This window comes from Sinocyclocheilus rhinocerous, unplaced genomic scaffold, assembly GCF_001515625.1.
Source record: "Sinocyclocheilus rhinocerous isolate Xijiao unplaced genomic scaffold, SAMN03320098_v1.1 scaffold114, whole genome shotgun sequence".
Lineage (NCBI taxonomy): Eukaryota > Metazoa > Chordata > Actinopteri > Cypriniformes > Cyprinidae > Sinocyclocheilus > Sinocyclocheilus rhinocerous.
Genome location: NW_015646344.1, coordinates 604,022 through 623,092, shown reverse-complemented (window position 1 = coordinate 623,092; position 19,071 = coordinate 604,022). Strand labels below are relative to the sequence as shown.

General features: G+C 38.7%; 3 protein-coding genes across 3 annotated transcripts; 2 read left to right on the top strand and 1 right to left on the bottom strand.

Annotated features, from left to right (window-relative positions):
- Nucleotides 1–267: 267 nt before the first annotated feature.
- LOC107707317 (uncharacterized) lies at nucleotides 268–8,376 on the bottom strand. Its single transcript, XM_016511308.1, has 3 exons — nucleotides 8,266–8,376; nucleotides 527–1,519; nucleotides 268–439 (listed from the first exon to the last, which is right to left on the bottom strand). Exons 1-3 carry the CDS (start codon nucleotides 8,323–8,325, stop codon nucleotides 365–367), a joined length of 1,128 nt encoding a protein of 375 aa, XP_016366794.1. The 5' UTR covers nucleotides 8,326–8,376; the 3' UTR covers nucleotides 268–364.
- Nucleotides 4,338–16,608, top strand: LOC107707316 (leukotriene B4 receptor 1-like). The gene is made up of 5 exons (XM_016511307.1): nucleotides 4,338–4,591; nucleotides 12,016–12,684; nucleotides 13,855–14,055; nucleotides 14,127–14,167; nucleotides 14,538–16,608. The coding sequence occupies exons 2-5, from the start codon at nucleotides 12,025–12,027 to the stop codon at nucleotides 14,851–14,853; spliced, it is 1,218 nt and encodes a 405-aa protein (XP_016366793.1). The 5' UTR covers nucleotides 4,338–4,591; nucleotides 12,016–12,024; the 3' UTR covers nucleotides 14,854–16,608.
- Nucleotides 16,609–17,377: 769 nt separating this feature from the next.
- Nucleotides 17,378–17,916, top strand: LOC107707300 (pre-mRNA-splicing factor CWC25 homolog). Its single transcript, XM_016511288.1, has 2 exons — nucleotides 17,378–17,519; nucleotides 17,689–17,916. Exons 1-2 carry the CDS (start codon nucleotides 17,395–17,397, stop codon nucleotides 17,801–17,803), a joined length of 240 nt encoding a protein of 79 aa, XP_016366774.1. The 5' UTR covers nucleotides 17,378–17,394; the 3' UTR covers nucleotides 17,804–17,916.
- Nucleotides 17,917–19,071: the final 1,155 nt, after the last annotated feature.

Genomic DNA, 19,071 nt, shown 5'->3' with positions numbered 1-19,071 from the left:
ACAGTAATAATAACAACAATAGAAATAGTAATGGAAAACAACAAAAACAGAAAACAAAACTAATGGTCAGTGGTCACTCAAAGTGGTGGCATATGTAGCTCTGGCCACCAGGAGTACACTCTGCATGAGACCACATGCCACAGCTTGAACACGACACCCATTGCTCTCCCGGCCGGGACATAGAAAACCACTTGTTGCACACCAGACATTGGGTGTCTTCTGTGGTTTTCTTTTAGTTTTTCCTTCCATCTTTTTTGTCTATCAAGATCTTTCTTTTCACTTTTAAGGAGGGCCTTCTCTCCTCTTCAAGGTCCTCCTTTACAGGGGTATCAGTGAGAATATGACTGGTTCTTTTCCTCCGACGCTAACCATGGGACTTTCTGGGGCCAGCTTTCGGGTAGGGCTTGATTATTTCAGGACAAAAAACTGGAACATTCTCCTGGTGAACACACACACATGTATGAAAATTTCTTTTTCAGAATTTGATGGCCAACAGGTCACCAGAAGTGAAATCAATTTCACTTACTTTAGTGGTGGTGACTTCCTCCTCTTGCAGTGACAGAGGAACAGGAACTAAAGTGAGGGTTACTTCCTGAAGACCATCTGAATTTACGGTCATTGTTGGCTCAGGAAGAGCCAGGGCACCAGTGGACGGCCCAGGAGGAGATATGAAGGTGGACGGCCCAGGAGCAGATATGAAGGTGGAGGTGGACGGCCCAGGAGCAGATGTGATGGTGGAGGTGGACGGCTCAGGAGCAGATATGAAGGTGGAGGTGGACGGCGCAGGAGCAGATGTGAAGGTGGAGGTGGACGGCTCAGGAGCAGATGTGAAGGTGGAGGTGGACAGCCCAGGAAGAGATTCATCTGGAGGTGGTCTGTCAGTCACTGAAGCTGGAAGAAAGTAATCTTTACTGAAGATATCTGGGTTGAATGGCCAGATCCCAGTACTCCTAAACCCCTTCTTGACATTTTGTGGTGATGCTCCCATCAGCAAGATGTTGTTGAGCAATTGTGGCAGGTCATAGAGAGTGAGTGTTTCTCCTGGATTCTTCCAGTGCCACTTGTCCATCTCACAGCTGAAGTGTTTTTTTTCAGTGGCCCATACACAGTCTTGTCCAGTGATTGCAGGAGCAGGACTTTGTGATGTGAGTGCCATGGTGATAAGGGCTCCCCTCTCAGCTGATGTCACACTACCGACTCTTCGTTCTCCCTTTGTGGAAACAAGAAGGCCAGGTTTTTGGACAATCGTGAGACCTGTCTCGTCGACATTCCAAATGTCTTTGGATTCAAAGCCATACCTTCTATAGACTGTGGCCAGATTGTTGAAGGTCTCCACATTTTTTTCATTAAAACTAGTTGATCTGGTTAAACTTGTAGCTTGAGGTCTCCTAACGGAGAGATTCTGGTCCCTTCGCATGAAGTTGGTGAACCAGCTTTCTCCTGCCATGCCATTGTTTGCCCACTCCACTGGACAAGGTAATCCATGGAAAGTAGCTAATTCAAAGGCCAATTTGCGAACCTATGAAAATAAAAATAATAATAAATAACTCAAATAACTTGTTTATGTAGTTGTATAAGATGTTTCATTTTATCATTTAATAATTTTATATTTAACTTCAAACTTACAGGCTGTTGAATTTATTTACAGAAAATGTCAAATGTACAACAAAACATCTGGGCCCGTATTCAATTCAATTCAATTCAAGTTTATTTGTACAGCGCTTTTCACGATAAAAAATCATTGCAAAGCAACTTTACAGCAAATTAAGTTTCTACAATATTTAGTGGTAGCTTATCAGTGGTGACTGTCAGTTAATGTACATATGGCAGAAATGTACGGAACAATCAAAGACGTAATCAAACAGACGATGAACACTATTAACAGCAATTATTATATGATGCAATCAAACTTATAGCAACATTTGGTAGTTCTGCTATAAGTTTGATTGCATCATATAATAATTGCTGTTAATAGTGTTCATCGTCTGTTTGATTACGTCTTTGATTTTTGATTCACAAAACATCTTAAGACTAAAAGTAGCTCATAACTCGCTGATTTAAGATAAAATCTTAAAAATAATGGGCGTGTCAGTCCTAAATTTAGGACTCCTACAATTTTGCTCTAAGAGTATTTCACAAAGCGTTTTAGCACTAAAACTAGCTCCTAAATCTGTGAAACCATAGGAGTAGTGAAGAGGACTCTTAAGTCACTAAGACCAAGCCACAAACTATCCTAAAATGTCTGTTTGCTGGCAATCTGCCTCGGAACGTAAACATTTTAGAAACATTTGATGATAATGCCCTTTTAAAAGGTTACTCCAACTCCAAATTTTCCATTGATTATATACTTGTTTTCATTAACCAGTTGGGCAAGAAGTAAAATATGTGCTTGTGTCCAGTTTGTTTGTTTTATTTTAATTTATTTTTTACATTTGCATGTATTACTATCAGCCATGATTATTCTACTCTGTTAATTAAAAGGCTATTTATATGCATTTCCGCCAATTGTTTTGAGAAGCACACATGTAATTTGTAATCTTTATTTGAATGTGACAATTAACATTTTTTATTTTTAAACCTTTATTTGAATACAGCAATACGTGCTCTACAATATTTCTATGAATAAATCTCTTACAGAGACTATCAGCCAATCACTGTGTGCATCGTTAGTAAGTATGCGGACATCATCCATGGCAACAAGGTCAACCCCGCTCCCTTACTCTTAGCTTAAGACTTCTCTCTATTCCTTAGTAAAAGTTTGTCTCAGCAGCTTTGTGAATAGGTTTTAAGAGAAAACTCTTAGCTAAAAACTTTTACTGCTATTAGAAGAACTCTTAGTGGTAAGATAACATGTTTTGTGAATACGGGCCCTGTTGTGTCTGTGATGCTGGCTTGTTTGTCACTGTGCTTAGCCTGGTCTCTCCCTATTGGTGCTTTTTAGTGCATTCCTACCTCTTTTGGGGGTAGACCAAAGTATAAGCTTGCTGCTTTCCTGACACAAGATACCAGGCTGAGCTCCTGTTCAGAAGTAAAAACTGCATTGGAGCCCTTGTACCCCACTCACTGACTACATTGCAAAACTCTAACACACACACACACACACACACACACACACACACAGAGGTATTTCTAACATTATAGGGACATTACATAAGCGTAGTGGTTTTATACTGTACAGACAGTATATTTTATTCAATAACCCTACCTCTAAGCCTACCCATCACTTAAAACTGTCTTTGTTTTTACATTTTCAATCATTCTGTGTGATGTATAAGCTTGTTTTCTCATGAGGACCTAAATAAATTTTCCCATAAGGTTAGAATTTACTGGCATTACTATACTTGTGGGGACTTTTGGTAATGCCAAATAATAGTACACTTACACACACAGATTGTGAATATGCATTTTATTTTCTATGATTGAACTGTTACTGCATACATAGCGACCTATAAAGGGTGTATCAACTGTACCCACTTTACCACCTTGTATATTTTACAAAATGTAATATCCTTAATATTAATGTTATCCTTTTAATATTCAAATTAGAAAACATGTCCATTAACAATAGACAGTTGAAATATCACAAATATATATTTTTAAAACATAATTTGCATAGCATGTGTGTAAATGTGACTTGTATCCCATTATCATAACACTAAACAGCATGTGATGCAATAGGACACCAATCCGGGTCCAGTTGATACACTGCGTCTCAACCGTACCCCACTGACATACTCGCACGTTTCTCTAGATTATGCAAAGAGCTTGCATGGCACAATGTCATAAAATATGTATTTTTTAAGAGCACAGAGTAACGTTTGCAATGATATAAATTAAGTTTAACAATCACAAAAGGATCATAAGCTATTCATTAAGGAAGGGACATGGTGAAGTGAAAATCTTACCTTGTAAAAAAAAAAAAAAAAAACTTTTGCCGATATCTTCAGGGTGGAAAGACGCACACCTTTCAAATTTCCCACGACCAAAGAAAACGCTAATACGCATGCCCAGAGCAAAAATCACGGTGCGAGGTTCCTGTGCACACAAGTTATTTAAGGTGTTTCAACTGTACACAATGTGTCAAATGTACTCAGTCTACCCTAGTGCAGATTAGCAAACACTAAAAAAAAATATGTGTACCCAAGTAACTGTGTGCATTTGTGTGTGCTAACACATGTTTGTACAAGCACCTGTGTGAGTGCAGGATGCTGATTCAGAAATGACTAGCAGCAGGCGGAGGCTTGATCAGAGGCGTGCTGTAACTCTACTGGAGGCGTGTCATTGACAGCTATATATTTCGAAATCTATTAGGACAGAATATCAAATGATAAGATACAGTGAAGGTAGGAAGGCAGGAAGGAGAAACGCCACCTTTCTAGAGAGAGAGAGAGAGAGAGAGAGATGAGGCTGCACAGAATGTAGAAAGAGTCTCAGAACTATGTGGAACATAGAGAGGAACAACAGGCGACCGCAGTGAGAGCACCGGGGAGCTGAATTACCCGTGGAGGAACCAAGACAGAAAGAAAAGGGACACTTTTCTGTAAACTTTGCTTTCACTTGTCGTTGTTTCAGCCCCTTTAACTCTCAGAAGGTAAGAATCATTTCCTGCATTCTGATCATATCTGAGTCGGTCAGTCAGTTTGAAGATCAGGGTTAATTATTATCACAGATATGAAGACATGCTTTTACTGTATTTAATCACTGAATATCTTAACACCATATCTAGACACGTTTTTTTTTTATGTATACAATACGAAGTTTACATTTATGCATGTAGCAGATGCTTTATCCAGATCATTCCAGGAATACATTTTGCCAGTATGTGCTCTCTGGGAATTGAACTTATGACCACGATGTTGCACCATCTACCATCTGAACTACAGAAGTGATTCATTAGTATGATTCATAGCTGTAAAAAACTTCATTAAAGCAGCAGCTTCTTAAGGTGTTTTTCAAGAAATGATTTACAGAGGAATGCATGTACGGTAGTGTTGGGTAACTCATCTGGAAAGACATGCAAGGAAAATTAGCATGCCTAATTTTTCCCAACTTTCCAAGCTGTTAGTGCATCCCGGACCAACAGCAAACCAGCTAAAGGTGGTGAAGAAGCCAGTGACCATTTACACAAAGGTTCTTTATTGGTATCTATGGTTCTATGACGCCAATTATTGTGTCCCATACTCTGAATTTTTGCTCTGCATTTAACCCAATTGAAGTCCACACACACGGCAGTGAGTAGCGAACACACACACACACACACACACACACACACACACACCCAAAGCAGTGAATGAAAATAATGGTTCTTTTAGAAACGGCTGACTGAAAGGTTCTTTGAGGAACCAAAAATTGTTCTTCTATGGCATCGCTGTGGAGAAAAAAAAAAAACTTTTGTAACCTTTATTTTTAAGATTGTACATTATGTTCTCTCAACTCTGGTAGAAGTTAGCTTCAACCCGAATCAAACCCACATGAACAAGCCAATCAAGATCTTCAGGATTACTAGGAAATTACTGGGAGGTGAGATTGATCAGGTTTGGAGCTAAACTCTGCAGAACAGTGAACCTCGAGGGCCAGACTTAAGAAGCCTTGACCTATGAGCAAACGCCTCCCGCTTACAGTATGTCGATTAGCAATGGATTATAAATATACATAATTATATATGAAAATACCTGAGGTGGTTTTAAAGGGGTGGTTCACTGGCTTTTTTCTAGGCTTGATTGTGTTAATGGGGTGCAGTCTAATATGTGTTAATGCTTCGTTTTTTAAAATACTCATTATTTTTCACATAATTTACCTTTATTCCACTACGCTCTGTCCCTTCTCTGAGAAACGGGCTGATCTTTTCCTGTTTTTATGAAGTCCCGCCCTCAGAAATACGCGATGGGGTCTGATTGGTTAGCTGGCCCAGTGTGTTGTGATTGGCTAAACCGCCTCTAGTGCGCGTCTAAAAGTCCTTTCGCGTGTCTTTCAGCTCCGTAACTTTGCAGATATTGTTTATGCTCAAACAGCAACATTACACACTAACTAATGTTAAAAAAGTGAAATCACAATCAACCACCCCTTTAAGAACACAGAAAAACTATCAGTCGAGTGTTTATTGTCTTCATGTTTAAACATTCAAAGTTTTTTTTTATCTTCTGTTATTCAGTTACAACAATAGCTTTGTCATTATTATTTCTTTGTCATTATTATTATCATTATTTGTCATTATATTTCCTGCAGCATCATTGGTTCTATTACTTCTGTGATGCATATGTGGAGTTTCTGTTTTTGTACAGTGTACTGGAGTTTTTTTATAGCATTTTAAATTGCAAAAAAAAACTTTTAAAAAATTAGGTATTTATTGAACCGTGGGCTAACTGTATTGTTGCAATCCTACTGTTTACTCTAAAGTACTGTATAACAGGAATAGCACAAAGGTGTGTGTGACTGAGTGCTAAGCTGGAATCTTATGATAAAATATGCATGTATGCATTACATTATAAAAAATACAATGGGCATGGTACTATTTTGGACATGTGACTTAACCTACAAATACCATTGCACATAAATATGATAATAATGTAGTATCATTAGTTGACTATCTGCACCATGTTACAGTTATATTTATATATCACACTCCCACATTATGCAACCCGTGCTATATTTGGGCTGTAGACAGTTGTCAATGCTGTTTTTTTATTACGATCACTATCAGCAATCCAGGGAAAGTGTGTTTGGGCATCCACTCATGTCAGCGCACATCTCCTCACATATATTTGCTTTTTTTTCCTGTGCACGTCACTAGAATATTGTCATCTGTGTAAAGCGTGTTAAGACTCGCAACTTACGTTTCAGGCCAGTGCTGTACGACACATCATCTGCCTAATGAACCGTGTGGAGTAACAATAATGTTTAGATGTGGTCGGAAGGAGCTTATTCTCGTAAAAAGCCACAAATGCGTATGTTTATGTGCTGTGATTTGAGTCAGAATCAGGTGTATGTCGCTGTAGCAGGTGTAGTCAAGCGCTCATTACTCTATTGTGTTCTCACCGAGGGCGTGTTTGTCTTTTTTAGTGGGTGTGAGTGGATTATCACGTCTGTTTGAGGTGTATGTCTCAGACGGTGACGAGACTCCTAGACAAACACTGCATACAGTCCAAAGACTGGCCACATTGAAACGGGAATGTCAGAAAGTCAATCGAATCGTGTTAGACTTCACTTTAGCAAATCTCGTTATCAGCCTGCCTTTCTTTCTTCTGATCCCGGTTCTGTACGGGTCTGGCTTCGGTGGAATTAGGAAAGAATTGTGAAAGATTTCTGGAGTACATTTATGCCAGCAGATTTCATGTCTGGTCTCGCCATCAGGAAGCAGGTTTTATGAGGAAAAACATTTTCGAGAAATTCCAACTTCTTACACATTTTCCCATGAAACTGAATGTAAATAAAGGACTTTCTGTATATGGTACCTGTGGCTTTGCAGTACTGATGTTTTCACTGAATAGTGTTGTAACAAGCTGTGATATAACTTTGACTTTTATCTGCAAGCAACATAACACACAAACACAAACATTTACATTGTATATATTAATTTAATTGTTAATTATATTTCCTTTTTTTATAGGTAAAATGTACAAATTTTGGCACTTTGTGTGTAACGATTGGCTTTTGCACTGAATTTTTCCCCATTTTCTTTATTCGTTCCGATGTTACATCCCTCCTCCTCTGCTCAGACATTATATTATTAGCTTTTTAAATTATTTATACACTTAGGTGTAAGTTTAGAGTAATAATTGATAATTTAATGTTTTAGATCTACTTAACCAAGACAATCTGCTTTTGATGCACTTTTTTTGCCATTTACCATGCACTCTCAGAAAAAGAAAGGTACAAAAACTGTCACTGGGGCGGTACCTTTTCAAAAGGCACACATTTGTACCTAAACAGTCCATATTGGTACTTTAACGGTACATATTAGTACCTAAAAGGTACAAAAGTGTACCTTTTGAAAAGGTACTGCCCCAGTGACAGCTTTTGTACCTTTTTTTCTGGGAGTGTGCCAAACAAATTATAACCCAATATAAATTGTGAAATGTTGATTTTTCTACTTCAAAAAAACCTTTATATTTATACACAGAGACTTAGAGCTTATACTGTTATATCTTGTATCCTGTAGCTCATTTCTGATTTGTTAAACTGACAGCATTACGGTCTGCCAAAATGAGGCGATACCTAACCTTTAAGCAATAGTGCACTCAAAAAGTAAAAATGCGTCTCACTCACCCTCATGTTGTTCCAGACCCGACTGACTTCCTTCTGTGGAACACAATGGAAATTAATCATATTGATCCAAACTGCTGGTACCCACACAACAAAAGCAGCTTTCAAATTCCAGAAAAGTTCAAATCTACCATAAACAAGTGGTTTTCAGTTCCGGTCAGACGGGTGTAGCGCTCACCTAATTAGCTGAATCTGAATCAGGTGTGTCAAATAGTAAAGCCCTACAGAAGATGCAATGCTGCGGATCCTCAGAATTAAAACCCACTGCCATAAACCATCATAGAAGTCCAAAAACAGTAGTGCATATGAGTTTTGCACTAGTCTTTTAAAGTCATATATTGGGTTTGAGACTGAAATCGAAGGTATTGTATTATTGTGTCTTGCATGTCTAGTAACTGACTATGATGTGTCAAGTTTGACTAAGCAATAATACGAGATTTGAAGGCAACCGCAGGTAAACGTCTGTGTAGATGAAAGCAGCTTGAACAATTTTAAACAATTCCCCTTTTGTGTTACTCATTAGAAAGTCTTACAGATTTGGGGCAGAATGAGAGTGAGTGAACTGATGACAGCTTTCAATTCTGGGAGAACTGCTGCTTTGATGATTCAAATCGCTATACTCTTATCCATGACAATCTTCCCTGACCTCTTACTGTTGTGTCTGGCCACAAAAAAGATTTGCAACATTAATGACTAGACAGCTCCTCAGTGAGTGATGATTAAATCCAAACAGCCATGTGACAAACTGCTCATGTAAAGGTCAGGAGGAAATGAAGTCTGCCTACACAAGCATTATTTGTACGAATCATGGTAGCCGGCACAAAAACAAGGTTCTTCAGAACTGCAGGCCATCAGCCCATGCGCTTGTGCTCCAGTTTCACGTTTGAAGTGGGTTCTGAAGCAGGAATACAGTGACTGATGGAAATGCCTGATGTGGTCTGGTGAAGAGTGTGATGCCATAGTTTCACAGCTTTAACCACACCTGAATCTGCTTCTCATGATCTTTAAGACCTTTTCATCTGCATACGTCAGTTCAGTTTTGACAAAATATAATTTTGTATGTATCAAATCAAGTCAAATACATGTTTATTAATGTTATTTAATGGAAGATTTGAAGTGCATATTGGAAAAGCATCATGATATGCTTATTGCACAGGTCAACACATCATTCCCAAAACTCCCTTTTGTGTTATTTCATAACTTTGATGACTTAACTATTACTAATTATGTTAAGCAAAAATGTGAGAATCTTATTTCTTTACATTTTTTTGTTATTTTAGTTTTTACTGGTGCTATCTATCTATCTATCTATCTATCACTGAGTTTACAATTTTGTCACATGTTATAGTCACCAAATCATTCCCATAACTCCTTTTTGTCTTATTTCATAACTTTGATGGCTTAACTATTACTAATAATGTTATGTAGAAATGGGGAAATATTATATATTTGCATTTTGTAGTTTATGTATTTATTTATTTATAATTAATATTATTAATAGTATATTAATATAATTTGTATTGAAAAATAGGATATCTTGTAATTAAAATTAGGACTTTTAAAATAAGAAAAAAATAAAAAGTATTTTTGAGAACTTTATTTTGGTGCATATATGACTTAATGTTCAGTAGCCCTGTGAAACGATACTTCACCAAAGATATACTTGCCTTTGAAAAAATCACAAAAACAATACCACATATTATGAGAAACTAATGGCACCATGCTGAAATAACGCCACTACACCAACTAAAATCAAATGGATAAAATGATGTTTTATTGCGTGACATCTTTTTAAAATGTCAATTGAAAACACGCAGGTTTATCTTCTAGTAAAAACCTCAGTCAGCATAAATGACCACAAATCATTTCCTGTATGAACTTCCTGCAGTGATAAACATGCAAGGTTTGTGGGCAGAAGTGGGTCTTCCTACAAATACTGGCCCGCGTCACATATAAAGACTGAGTTTGCACAGTGTCCATTGTCAATTCTTCAGATTCATTCTGCGTTTTTCTAAACTTTCACTTGTCGTGTTCTGCGTCTCATATCTTTCCTTTCTCCGAGGGCCTCTAATGGACGCAGTGTTCTGGTCGTCCGTGTTCTTTCACTCGGTGTACCACGTTGGTGCCTCTTGAACGGATGGTTTGTGGTCATATTGAATTGTGGAGATCTGGTGCGAGGACTCCTGTAATCACTTCAGCGGAACATGTTTGTAATGCACCAGGGAGCCTGTCAGCGTCTGCTGTATGCTAATGCCTTCACTAATGTACAGTAAGTGGCTCTGCGGACATGATTTTTTCCTCCGGCCGCCACCGAGGCATGCTGATGCTACAACTCTCTGACCTGTGCTGCTGTCTGAAGACCACAGACCTCATTTACAGTGGCTCACACCCTCTTTATGAGCGTCTAATATCGAAAATATATCCAAAATTCAAACAAATGAGTTTGCTCTTGATATACATCCACAGACGTTCGGTTGCCTTTGTGGTTTATCAGTATTAAATGTTATATTAGGGCGGGTTATTAGAAGAACCTGGAACAGCTTCGCCAACGAGTCATTTGCAGCAAACATACCAGAAGTAAAAGCCCATTTATTTTCTCCATAGAGAAATCAATTTCTAACTTCTGTTATAACCTCTCAAGACAGACCAACCATGGACTCCCAGGTTATTAATTGTTGGTATGCTTCCATTGAAGCTGGCGTTCAGAATAATTTCAACTTCATGTTGTAAAGAGTAATAGTCAAGTCAGTCTCATTATACTCTCAAACTACGATTAAATGTATGATTAGATACATATTGTTTTTATTCATTTATGTCATGCACATTAAGTACAGTCCTTTTCCTGTTCATATTTTTTTTGGTTCAAATCAAAGTTTGTAATTTTGCAATTCGTCTCATCCAATTCAATTCCTATGGAGGAAATAAGAAATGAATGGAGAAATACTTCTGGATCCAGTACTGCTGAAAATATCTTTGTTATCTACTGACTTCTAAAACAGATGCCATTATCAAATTAAACAAGTTCATTTGAAAATATCAGTTGATCAGTAAAATGATGCTCTGTCAAATAACTGTGTAATGAGGAGAGATAATAACGCTTATGTACTATTGAAATTAGTGTAGTAACTTCTTACTGGATGCATATTAACAGAATTAACTGGAAACAAAAATGTTACACAATCAAAAAACTGTGTTACAGGAAATGATGTCCCCTTTTTTTTTTTTTTTTGGGAGCTTCAGTTATACACTTTTAATGTTGCATATTCACAGTTATTACATCCATATCTATATAAATATACACATATAGTGTTGTTGATTACATTTCAGTACTACTTTTATTCAGCGAGAGTAAAAACATTGATTTCTATTTCAAATGAATCATGGTTTTGATGGAAGTACTAAGTAGCACAGCTGTTTTCAATATTGATAATGATCAGTTTCTTTTTTTTCCCCCCTGAAAATTCTGCTTTCACCACAGGAATAAATGACATTTTATAATATATTCGCATAGAAAACCAATATTTAAAATTGTAATAATTTTTCACAATATTGCAGTTTTTACAGAATTTTTAATCAAATAAATGCAGCCTTGGTTAGCCAAAGAGACTTCTTTTAAAAGAAAAAAGAAAATAAAAATATATATATTTTGACCAGTAATGTAAGTCACCGTTTTGTATTGCCACAACCAGTACAGTGTTTAAACCAAGCTAGACAGTCACTGCAACTGACAAAACATTCTTTTTTTAACCTTAGATTGTCAAGATGGCCTTGAACCACAATGAGCTCCTGTCCTCTTCTCCTGTCCTACATGTCACTCCGTCCTCTACCCCAATTGTCCTTCCCAGTCCGACTCTGAACATGTCAATACAGCATGCTGCCAACTTCTCCTCCGGCACGACTAGTGGTAGCGAGACGATCTTGACCAACAGCGTCGGAGCGATCACTGGCGCAGTGATCCTCGGCCTCGTCTTCCTCCTCGGCGTCCCCGGGAACGTCTTCATCATTTGGAGCATCTTGGCCAGAGCACGGCGTCGCTCCATCACCACCCTCCTGATCCTGAACCTCGCCTTCGCCGACGGCTTCCTCATGCTGCTGACGCCCTTCTTCATGGCGTATTTGGCTCAGCGCAGTTGGATTTTCGGCCTGGCGCTGTGCAAAGTCCTGTTCTACCTCTGCTGCGCCAACATGTACGCTTCCATATTTCTGATCATGCTGATGAGTCTCCACAGGCTGGTGGCGATAGTGTGGCCGAAGCATGTCGGCGCGCTGACAAACCGCAGGACGCTCTCGCGGGTGCTGGCGGGACTCTGGGTTCTCGCTCTGGGACTCTCTGCGCCCGTTTTGGTTTTCAGGACCACCACCGAGGACAACAAAGAGCCTCTGAGATTCGTGTGCGACTGCCAACACCAACAACCACAATATGTGAGTCTTTTCTACATTAACATTTCAGATTAAAACGTATTACATGCACATCCAGGAAAAAAAGCACACTGAAATGAATGAAGCTCTTCAAGAGGCTGAAAATTACACACATAATGCATGCACACCCAGTAGTTCACCCCAAAATTAACATTTGCAGAAACCACCCCCCAGGCCATACAAGATGTAGCTGAGTTTGTTTCTTCATCAGGTTTGGAGAAATGTAGCATTGCATCACTTGCTCAGCAATGGATGCTCTGCAGTGAATGGGTGCCGTCAGAATGAGAGTCCAAACAGCTGATAAAAACATCACCATAATCCACACCACTCCAGTCCATCAATGAACGTCTTGTGAAGCGAAAAGCTAAAAAGTTTATAAGAAACAAATCCATCAAGACGTTTTAACTTCAAACCGTTGCTTCTGGCCAAAACACAAGTCCATAATCCATAATAACACTTCCTCCAGTGAAAAAGTCTGTCTCCTGTTGTACTCTCACATCAGAATCCACACATATGTTTGACTTTTTTTCGTATTTTAGCCGGAAGCAATTTTGAAGAACATCTAAATTATTGGTTATGTTACAACCTGTAATCAGTTGCAATCTGATATTACAATGAGTTGGGATTTGATTTGCATAAAATGCATAACAGCTTGAATGTGCAAAATACGGTTTTGGTGTAACCTAAAAGTTAATTAAGCCTTATGCAACATTTGCTCATTGTAAGTATGCATCAGTTCTTGTAGAAGCATCTTTGGCTGCTTCTGTTCTGGGAATGTTTTTATCAGGTTGGTACATCCAGACCTTGCAATGTTTGGAAAAACTACCAAGGCTCTGTGAGGTTAATTGGAAGAGAACTGTTGGTGAACGGCAGTAACTGGGCCCTTCTGAGTTGTTCAGGTTCTGATATTTATATCATTCTCGTTTATTTGGCAGTTTGAACCTTGCTCTCTATAAAGAGCTTCTCCACATCATGACATTGTCACGCAAATAGTGTTTTGTGCCAAAAAACATTTGGCAGAGAACTATATTTTTCTCATTTGTAATGTGTCCAACAAGCCTTCGGGCAGACATATTTTCGATAAGATCAAGGGCAAAATTCAAATATCTACAACAGTGTTCGTTCATTCCCATTACATCTCTGTTATTTCATGACAGTGTTGTTCGTCTGCAGGAGGTGATGCAGTACGGTATGGAAACATTACTGGGCTTCTTGTTGCCATACGGCGTGATCATAGGCAGTTACGTGTGCATCCTGCGCAGAATCCGCCAGACGCGCTTTCGCAGACGCATCCGCAGCGAGAAACTCATCCTGGTGATCATCATCACCTTTGGACTCTTCTGGCTGCCGTACCACATCATAAACATGGTGCAGGTGTGTGTCTGTCCATCAAATACCTAATTTCTCAAATGTGAAAACACCCTAATCGTGTTTTCCTCACACAGGTGGCTGCAGCTTTACTTCCGGGAGATTCAGCAAAAAAAAAGTGAGCAACTTAAAACACTCACACCAGGACCTCAGCAGCTCTAAAATGAAGATCAACCGCTCATAGTCCAGCTCAGAGTCCAGTATCTCTTAAGCATATTTGATTAAATTGTGCTAGTTCATTTAACTTTTTCTATTAAATGCAATTAACTTTTAGTAATGTTTGAGTAAAATTAACTCATTTAGTAACTCTGACAAGGAAAGCTATGCTTCAAAATGGTAAACAAATTCTGCTATAAGCACCTCTAACAAGACAATATTGTCATTAGTACAGTAATCCAAAGCAAACTTATAGGTTTTTAAATTGCTCTTTTATAGCGTCTCAGATTTTTAAGCGTTAAAACACTAACCAGCTGTTCTTACTTCGACAGACTAATAAATGTCAGGAAGAAGCTGCGAGCGCTCACCTCTACCGTGGCCTTCGTCAGCAGCTGCATAAACCCCGTCCTCTACACCTTCGCCGGTAAGTCGTACATCCGGCGGGAGGGTCTGGCCTTCATGGCGCGGCTGTTCGAGGGAACGGCGCTAGAAACGACGCGGAGGATCCGGCGCAGCAACCAGAACAGCCGTGACCGAGAGAAGGACACCGACGAGGGAGACAGTCTCAAAGACAAAGACTCCGACTCCAACACTACTGCGAACGCAAACTCGGTTATTAAAGTTGTGCCGCAGAAAAACGGTAAGTGAGCGTCTGGCTGCGGCTTGTGACGGGAAACTCAATCTACAGTGGGATGTGCATTGTTAAAGGTGTTGCACGGTGGGTAAATGAGGACAGCTTGTGCTTTTGTAACAGATGGAGGTCAATCCAAGTTTGTATTATAAAATAAAAACTGTGTACCCAAAAACAAAACGAGAACAAGGAGCCCAGTGCCTAAGCCAAACCATCGCCAGACCGAGGACCGAGACTGCCACAAGTTTTTAACATCGACTAATGGGCTAAACAAGGAACAGGTTCTAACTGTTAAAAACATGGCAAAGAAAGTCCACAAATCCGACAAAGGAAGAGCTGTATTTATTCCAGTGCTTTCAAAGAACCGCTTCATGTCGTTGTCCAGTAGAGGGTATCACGCAACTGAGAGACAGAAGATCCCTTCAGGGCTGCGTTTCCCAAAAGCATGGTAAGACTAAGTTGATGGTAGAACCATTGTGTCAGGGTTCTCTGAGTTGTGTTGTGTCTGAGCACATGGCTGTCTTTGTTTGTGTTTGCCATGTGCTCCTCTTGTCCCGCCCCCTTGTTTCCCATTACCACGCCCCCTTGTTTAGTGCTTGAGTCCTCTTTTTTTTGTCAGAGTGTTGTCAGCTGTTCCTCATGTCTCAGATCCCTTTATGTTGTGCTCTCGTTCCCTCTTGTGTTGCCAGTTCGTCTCATATAATGTGCTGTTCTCGCTATTCGCAATAGTCTGTGGTGTATTGTTCAGCTGGTTCTTGTTTTGTTCCTGTGTATCCTTGCCCTAGTGTAATATTCTTCAATGTTTTCTGCTTTACTGAAATTTAGTACTGAAATTTAAGATGGAACCCAATGTCCAGTTACGTTTTTCTTTCAAAATAAATTTCCATGACTTTTGATGAATGTTTAAGGATGTATTTATTTTGTTTTATGATTTGACAGATTCTGCGAAACTGCATTGTTAGAAAATGTATAATGACATTACATTTCCTGATAGCTCTAGATTTTCCAGTGAGCCCGGATTACAGTAAAATAGAGTGATTTAGGGTTTAATTGAGACTATGTTGTCATGGCATCAGTGAATGAGGTAAATAAACGTTTGAGGGTTTCTGTGCTTAATTATATCACTAAAAGTGTTATTTCCATTCCTATTTTTTTTTATTATGTAGGCCTACTACATCATCAGTCATATTAAATGTTATTATTTATACCGATTCATGTCTGCATGTGTGTTCGTGTTCTGGGATTATAATGATGATATTTGAAAAACTGAAATTATGATCCGTTGTAAATGTGTAAATATCAGCTATGTGGTTTTAGTATCTGTCATGGAGGCCTTGTGTGCCAATAAATGTATTCATCGGCAAATGAGTTTACATGAATATTCATTAGTTTCCATAATGTGGGCGTGTCATTGTGACAACGTGCAAGCAACTTGTTTAAAGAATTATTTCGAAAAGGTAACGAAGTTTCAATGTTAAGCATCAAAGCATTAACTGCAACCGAGTCAAAACAATGCATCGTTTGTATAATATGATAAATCGCTGAGCTGTCCTGATTGATTACAGGCACACAGCAGAGCAAACAAGAAGCAAATAACCTGTGCTAACCCAGGCTAATATCATGTTTTACTCTTTGATGTGCTTAGCTTTTTATTTCATTTGTGAGACTTTCATTTTTATTTGAATAGTTGGATTAGTAGCCAACCTAGTTGTCATTGGTGACTAGTACTGCAGTTTGTTTACAACAATGCTTGAAATAAACCTCTACAAATGTATCTGTGGCCTAATAAAATGTATGTAAACAAGCCTGGTGTGAGTATCCTGTTTTTCCTTTTTTCATTATATACTGGATATCATGTAGAATTATAATTAAAGTCACACAAGTAAATGTGCATTAAATGTGCAAATGTGTTCTTTTTTATTATTAAGCTTTTTTTAAAACATCAAAATCGTTCTACATTCACCTGTTTTGGGAATCTCCAAGTACTAATAGATTATAAGAGATTAGACGTATAAGTGCACCCAAATATGACAACTCTGTCATTACTTACTCACCCGTTCGAAACCAGTTTGAACAAAAAACACTGACACATTTCGCAAAGTATCTTCTACAGACAAATGAGTCATACAACCTTGACACAACATGAGAGGGAGTGAATGGACCTACAAAAGCACAAGTCAAATACAGAACAAAAAACAGAGCATTGTGTAACAGTTTTAGGGAATGTGAGAAAGAACTACTACTAATAATAAATATCATATGCATACATTGTGTCTGTTCTTTGACCATATGTTGCACTGAAAAACAACCTACTTCCATGTCATATGTTTAAGAATGGTGTGTGAAAGCATCCAAAATGTCATGATCCACAGTATTGTGTTAATCATGTTTAACATTTGAAAATCTTATTCAAAAGTGTTTTTTTTTCACATTTTACAAGTATAGATATTGTACTATCAGGGCTGGATTGGTAATTGGGCATACCGGGCATTTTCCCGGTGGGCCGATGCACTTAAGGGGCCGACATAATTTGTTAGTTGGAAAAGAAGAGAAAGGAAATGATGGATTTTGCCTGTGAAAGAAATGTGGAAAGGCAAAATAATGTGCAGAGGTACAAGCGACAAGAGGAACAGGAGAAAGCCAGAGACAATGCCAAACAGGACCGTCATGCTGGCTTCATACAGTAAGTATTTAAATTACTGAATCCTAAATTGACCTAAAATAAATGTGCACATTGGCAAAGCACTTAGCACTAAGTTCTGCTGGAAATTATGTTCTTGTGTTTGGTCAGCCATAAAATGGTTAGGATAATAATAAATTGTTCACTAATTAATTTGTAAATCTGTTTACAGTGACATGAAACTAGAGAGTGCTGCCACCTCCTCTCTGGAAGACCGTGTGAAGAGAAACATTCACTCTATTCAGAGGACCCCTGCTGCTCTGGAGAAGAACTTCATGAGAAGATGAGACCATAAAGAACATGGAAACTTTCACCTCTGTCTTTTGTTTTAAGATTTTTGTAATTTTTAATTAACATCATGATGCCAGATCATGGTTGTAAATAAAATGTACAAATGACACCTGTTCTCCTTATGGGCTTTGTCTTAACCAACTGACCAACCTGTTCCAGTCATCAGTACTGATATGTCTGTAAAAAATAAAATAAGTTCAGGGACTATTTATTCCATTCGAGTTAGTGTGAAACTGGTTCAGTTTGTCTCGGTTGTTTAACATTTTATGTTAAAAGTGGAAAAAGTTGGTCAAAAACATACATTTGCACACAAACTGACCACCAACCGCAACTTTCAGGCGCCATTTTTATTTAGTTTTTTGCTAAGTTGTCACAGAGTAGAACACACAGGATTGTGGGATATCAAAGGCAGCTAAGGATACATCTATGCTGCCTTCAAAAATCCATCAGATGAAGGTATCTCAGGAAACAGGAATTGAAGCTAAAGTCGGGCTCACACTGCGATTTTTTTAAAAGTCTTTTAGGATTGTACTTGTCAGACTGTACGAACATGATGATCATGTCACACTGTGAGATCTCAGTGTGGATTGGTAATCAGGCATACCGGGCATCGCACTTAAGGGGCCGACAGAATGTTTTTTTTGTTTTTTTTGCCAAGGACCATCACGCAGGGACAGCGAGCAGCCAGTGGCCCGTTGGTTTGTGCCCTGTATTGACAGCGTAAACATCCAATCACAATGCGCTATAGACGGAGCGATGAAGTATTTTGCTCCGCCTATATAAAGATCGCTTCACTCCAACTTCTTCCTCGTCGGCTTTTCCCACGTTTTCACAGCAGATTTATCAAGAACAGGCTTGCTCTGCGGTGAATGATGCGGGCCAAAGAGCAAGGCAGGAGGAGGAGAGGAGAGTAGTTGAATCGGTAAAGTGCTTGATAGGGACTCGCAGCGGAGGCAGACATCTAACCTATCCTAATGTGTGCGCGGCTGCGCGCCATGAGTGTAGAATACGTAAACACTTTTTAATAAAATGTAAATTCGTCCTCCGTGCTTTTTTAGTCAAGTCAAGTGTGTTCATAGAGGTTTCCATGGGCCAATGCGAATAAATCTAGATTTAAATTAAAAAAGACACGATATTGTCGGACCTGACGTTTTATTCTTATCCAAAACAACTAGATGCAATGATACATATCTACACTACCTGTTAAAAAAAAAAATTGAACAGTAAGATTTGTAATGTTTTTTAAAGAATTATCTTCTGCTCA

Excerpts from the sequence above, each read along its gene's own strand:
- LOC107707300 (XM_016511288.1), top strand. The coding sequence starts at position 17,395 with ATGATGGATTTTGCCTGTGAAAGAAATGTGGAAAGGCAAAATAATGTG. Across the intron at positions 17,520-17,688 it reads CGTCATGCTGGCTTCATACA|TGACATGAAACTAGAGAGTG; the intron begins GTAAGTATTTAA and ends ATCTGTTTACAG.
- LOC107707317 (XM_016511308.1), bottom strand. The coding sequence starts at position 8,325 with ATGATTAATTTCCATTGTGTTCCACAGAAGGAAGTCAGTCGGGTCTGG. Across the intron at positions 1,520-8,265 it reads GGGTCTGGAACAACATGAGG|GTTCGCAAATTGGCCTTTGA; the intron begins GTGAGTGAGACG and ends TTATTTTCATAG. Across the intron at positions 440-526 it reads AGGAAGTCACCACCACTAAA|GAGAATGTTCCAGTTTTTTG; the intron begins GTAAGTGAAATT and ends TGTGTTCACCAG.
- LOC107707316 (XM_016511307.1), top strand. The coding sequence starts at position 12,025 with ATGGCCTTGAACCACAATGAGCTCCTGTCCTCTTCTCCTGTCCTACAT. Across the intron at positions 14,056-14,126 it reads ACATCATAAACATGGTGCAG|GTGGCTGCAGCTTTACTTCC; the intron begins GTGTGTGTCTGT and ends TTCCTCACACAG. Across the intron at positions 14,168-14,537 it reads GGAGATTCAGCAAAAAAAAA|ACTAATAAATGTCAGGAAGA; the intron begins GTGAGCAACTTA and ends TTACTTCGACAG.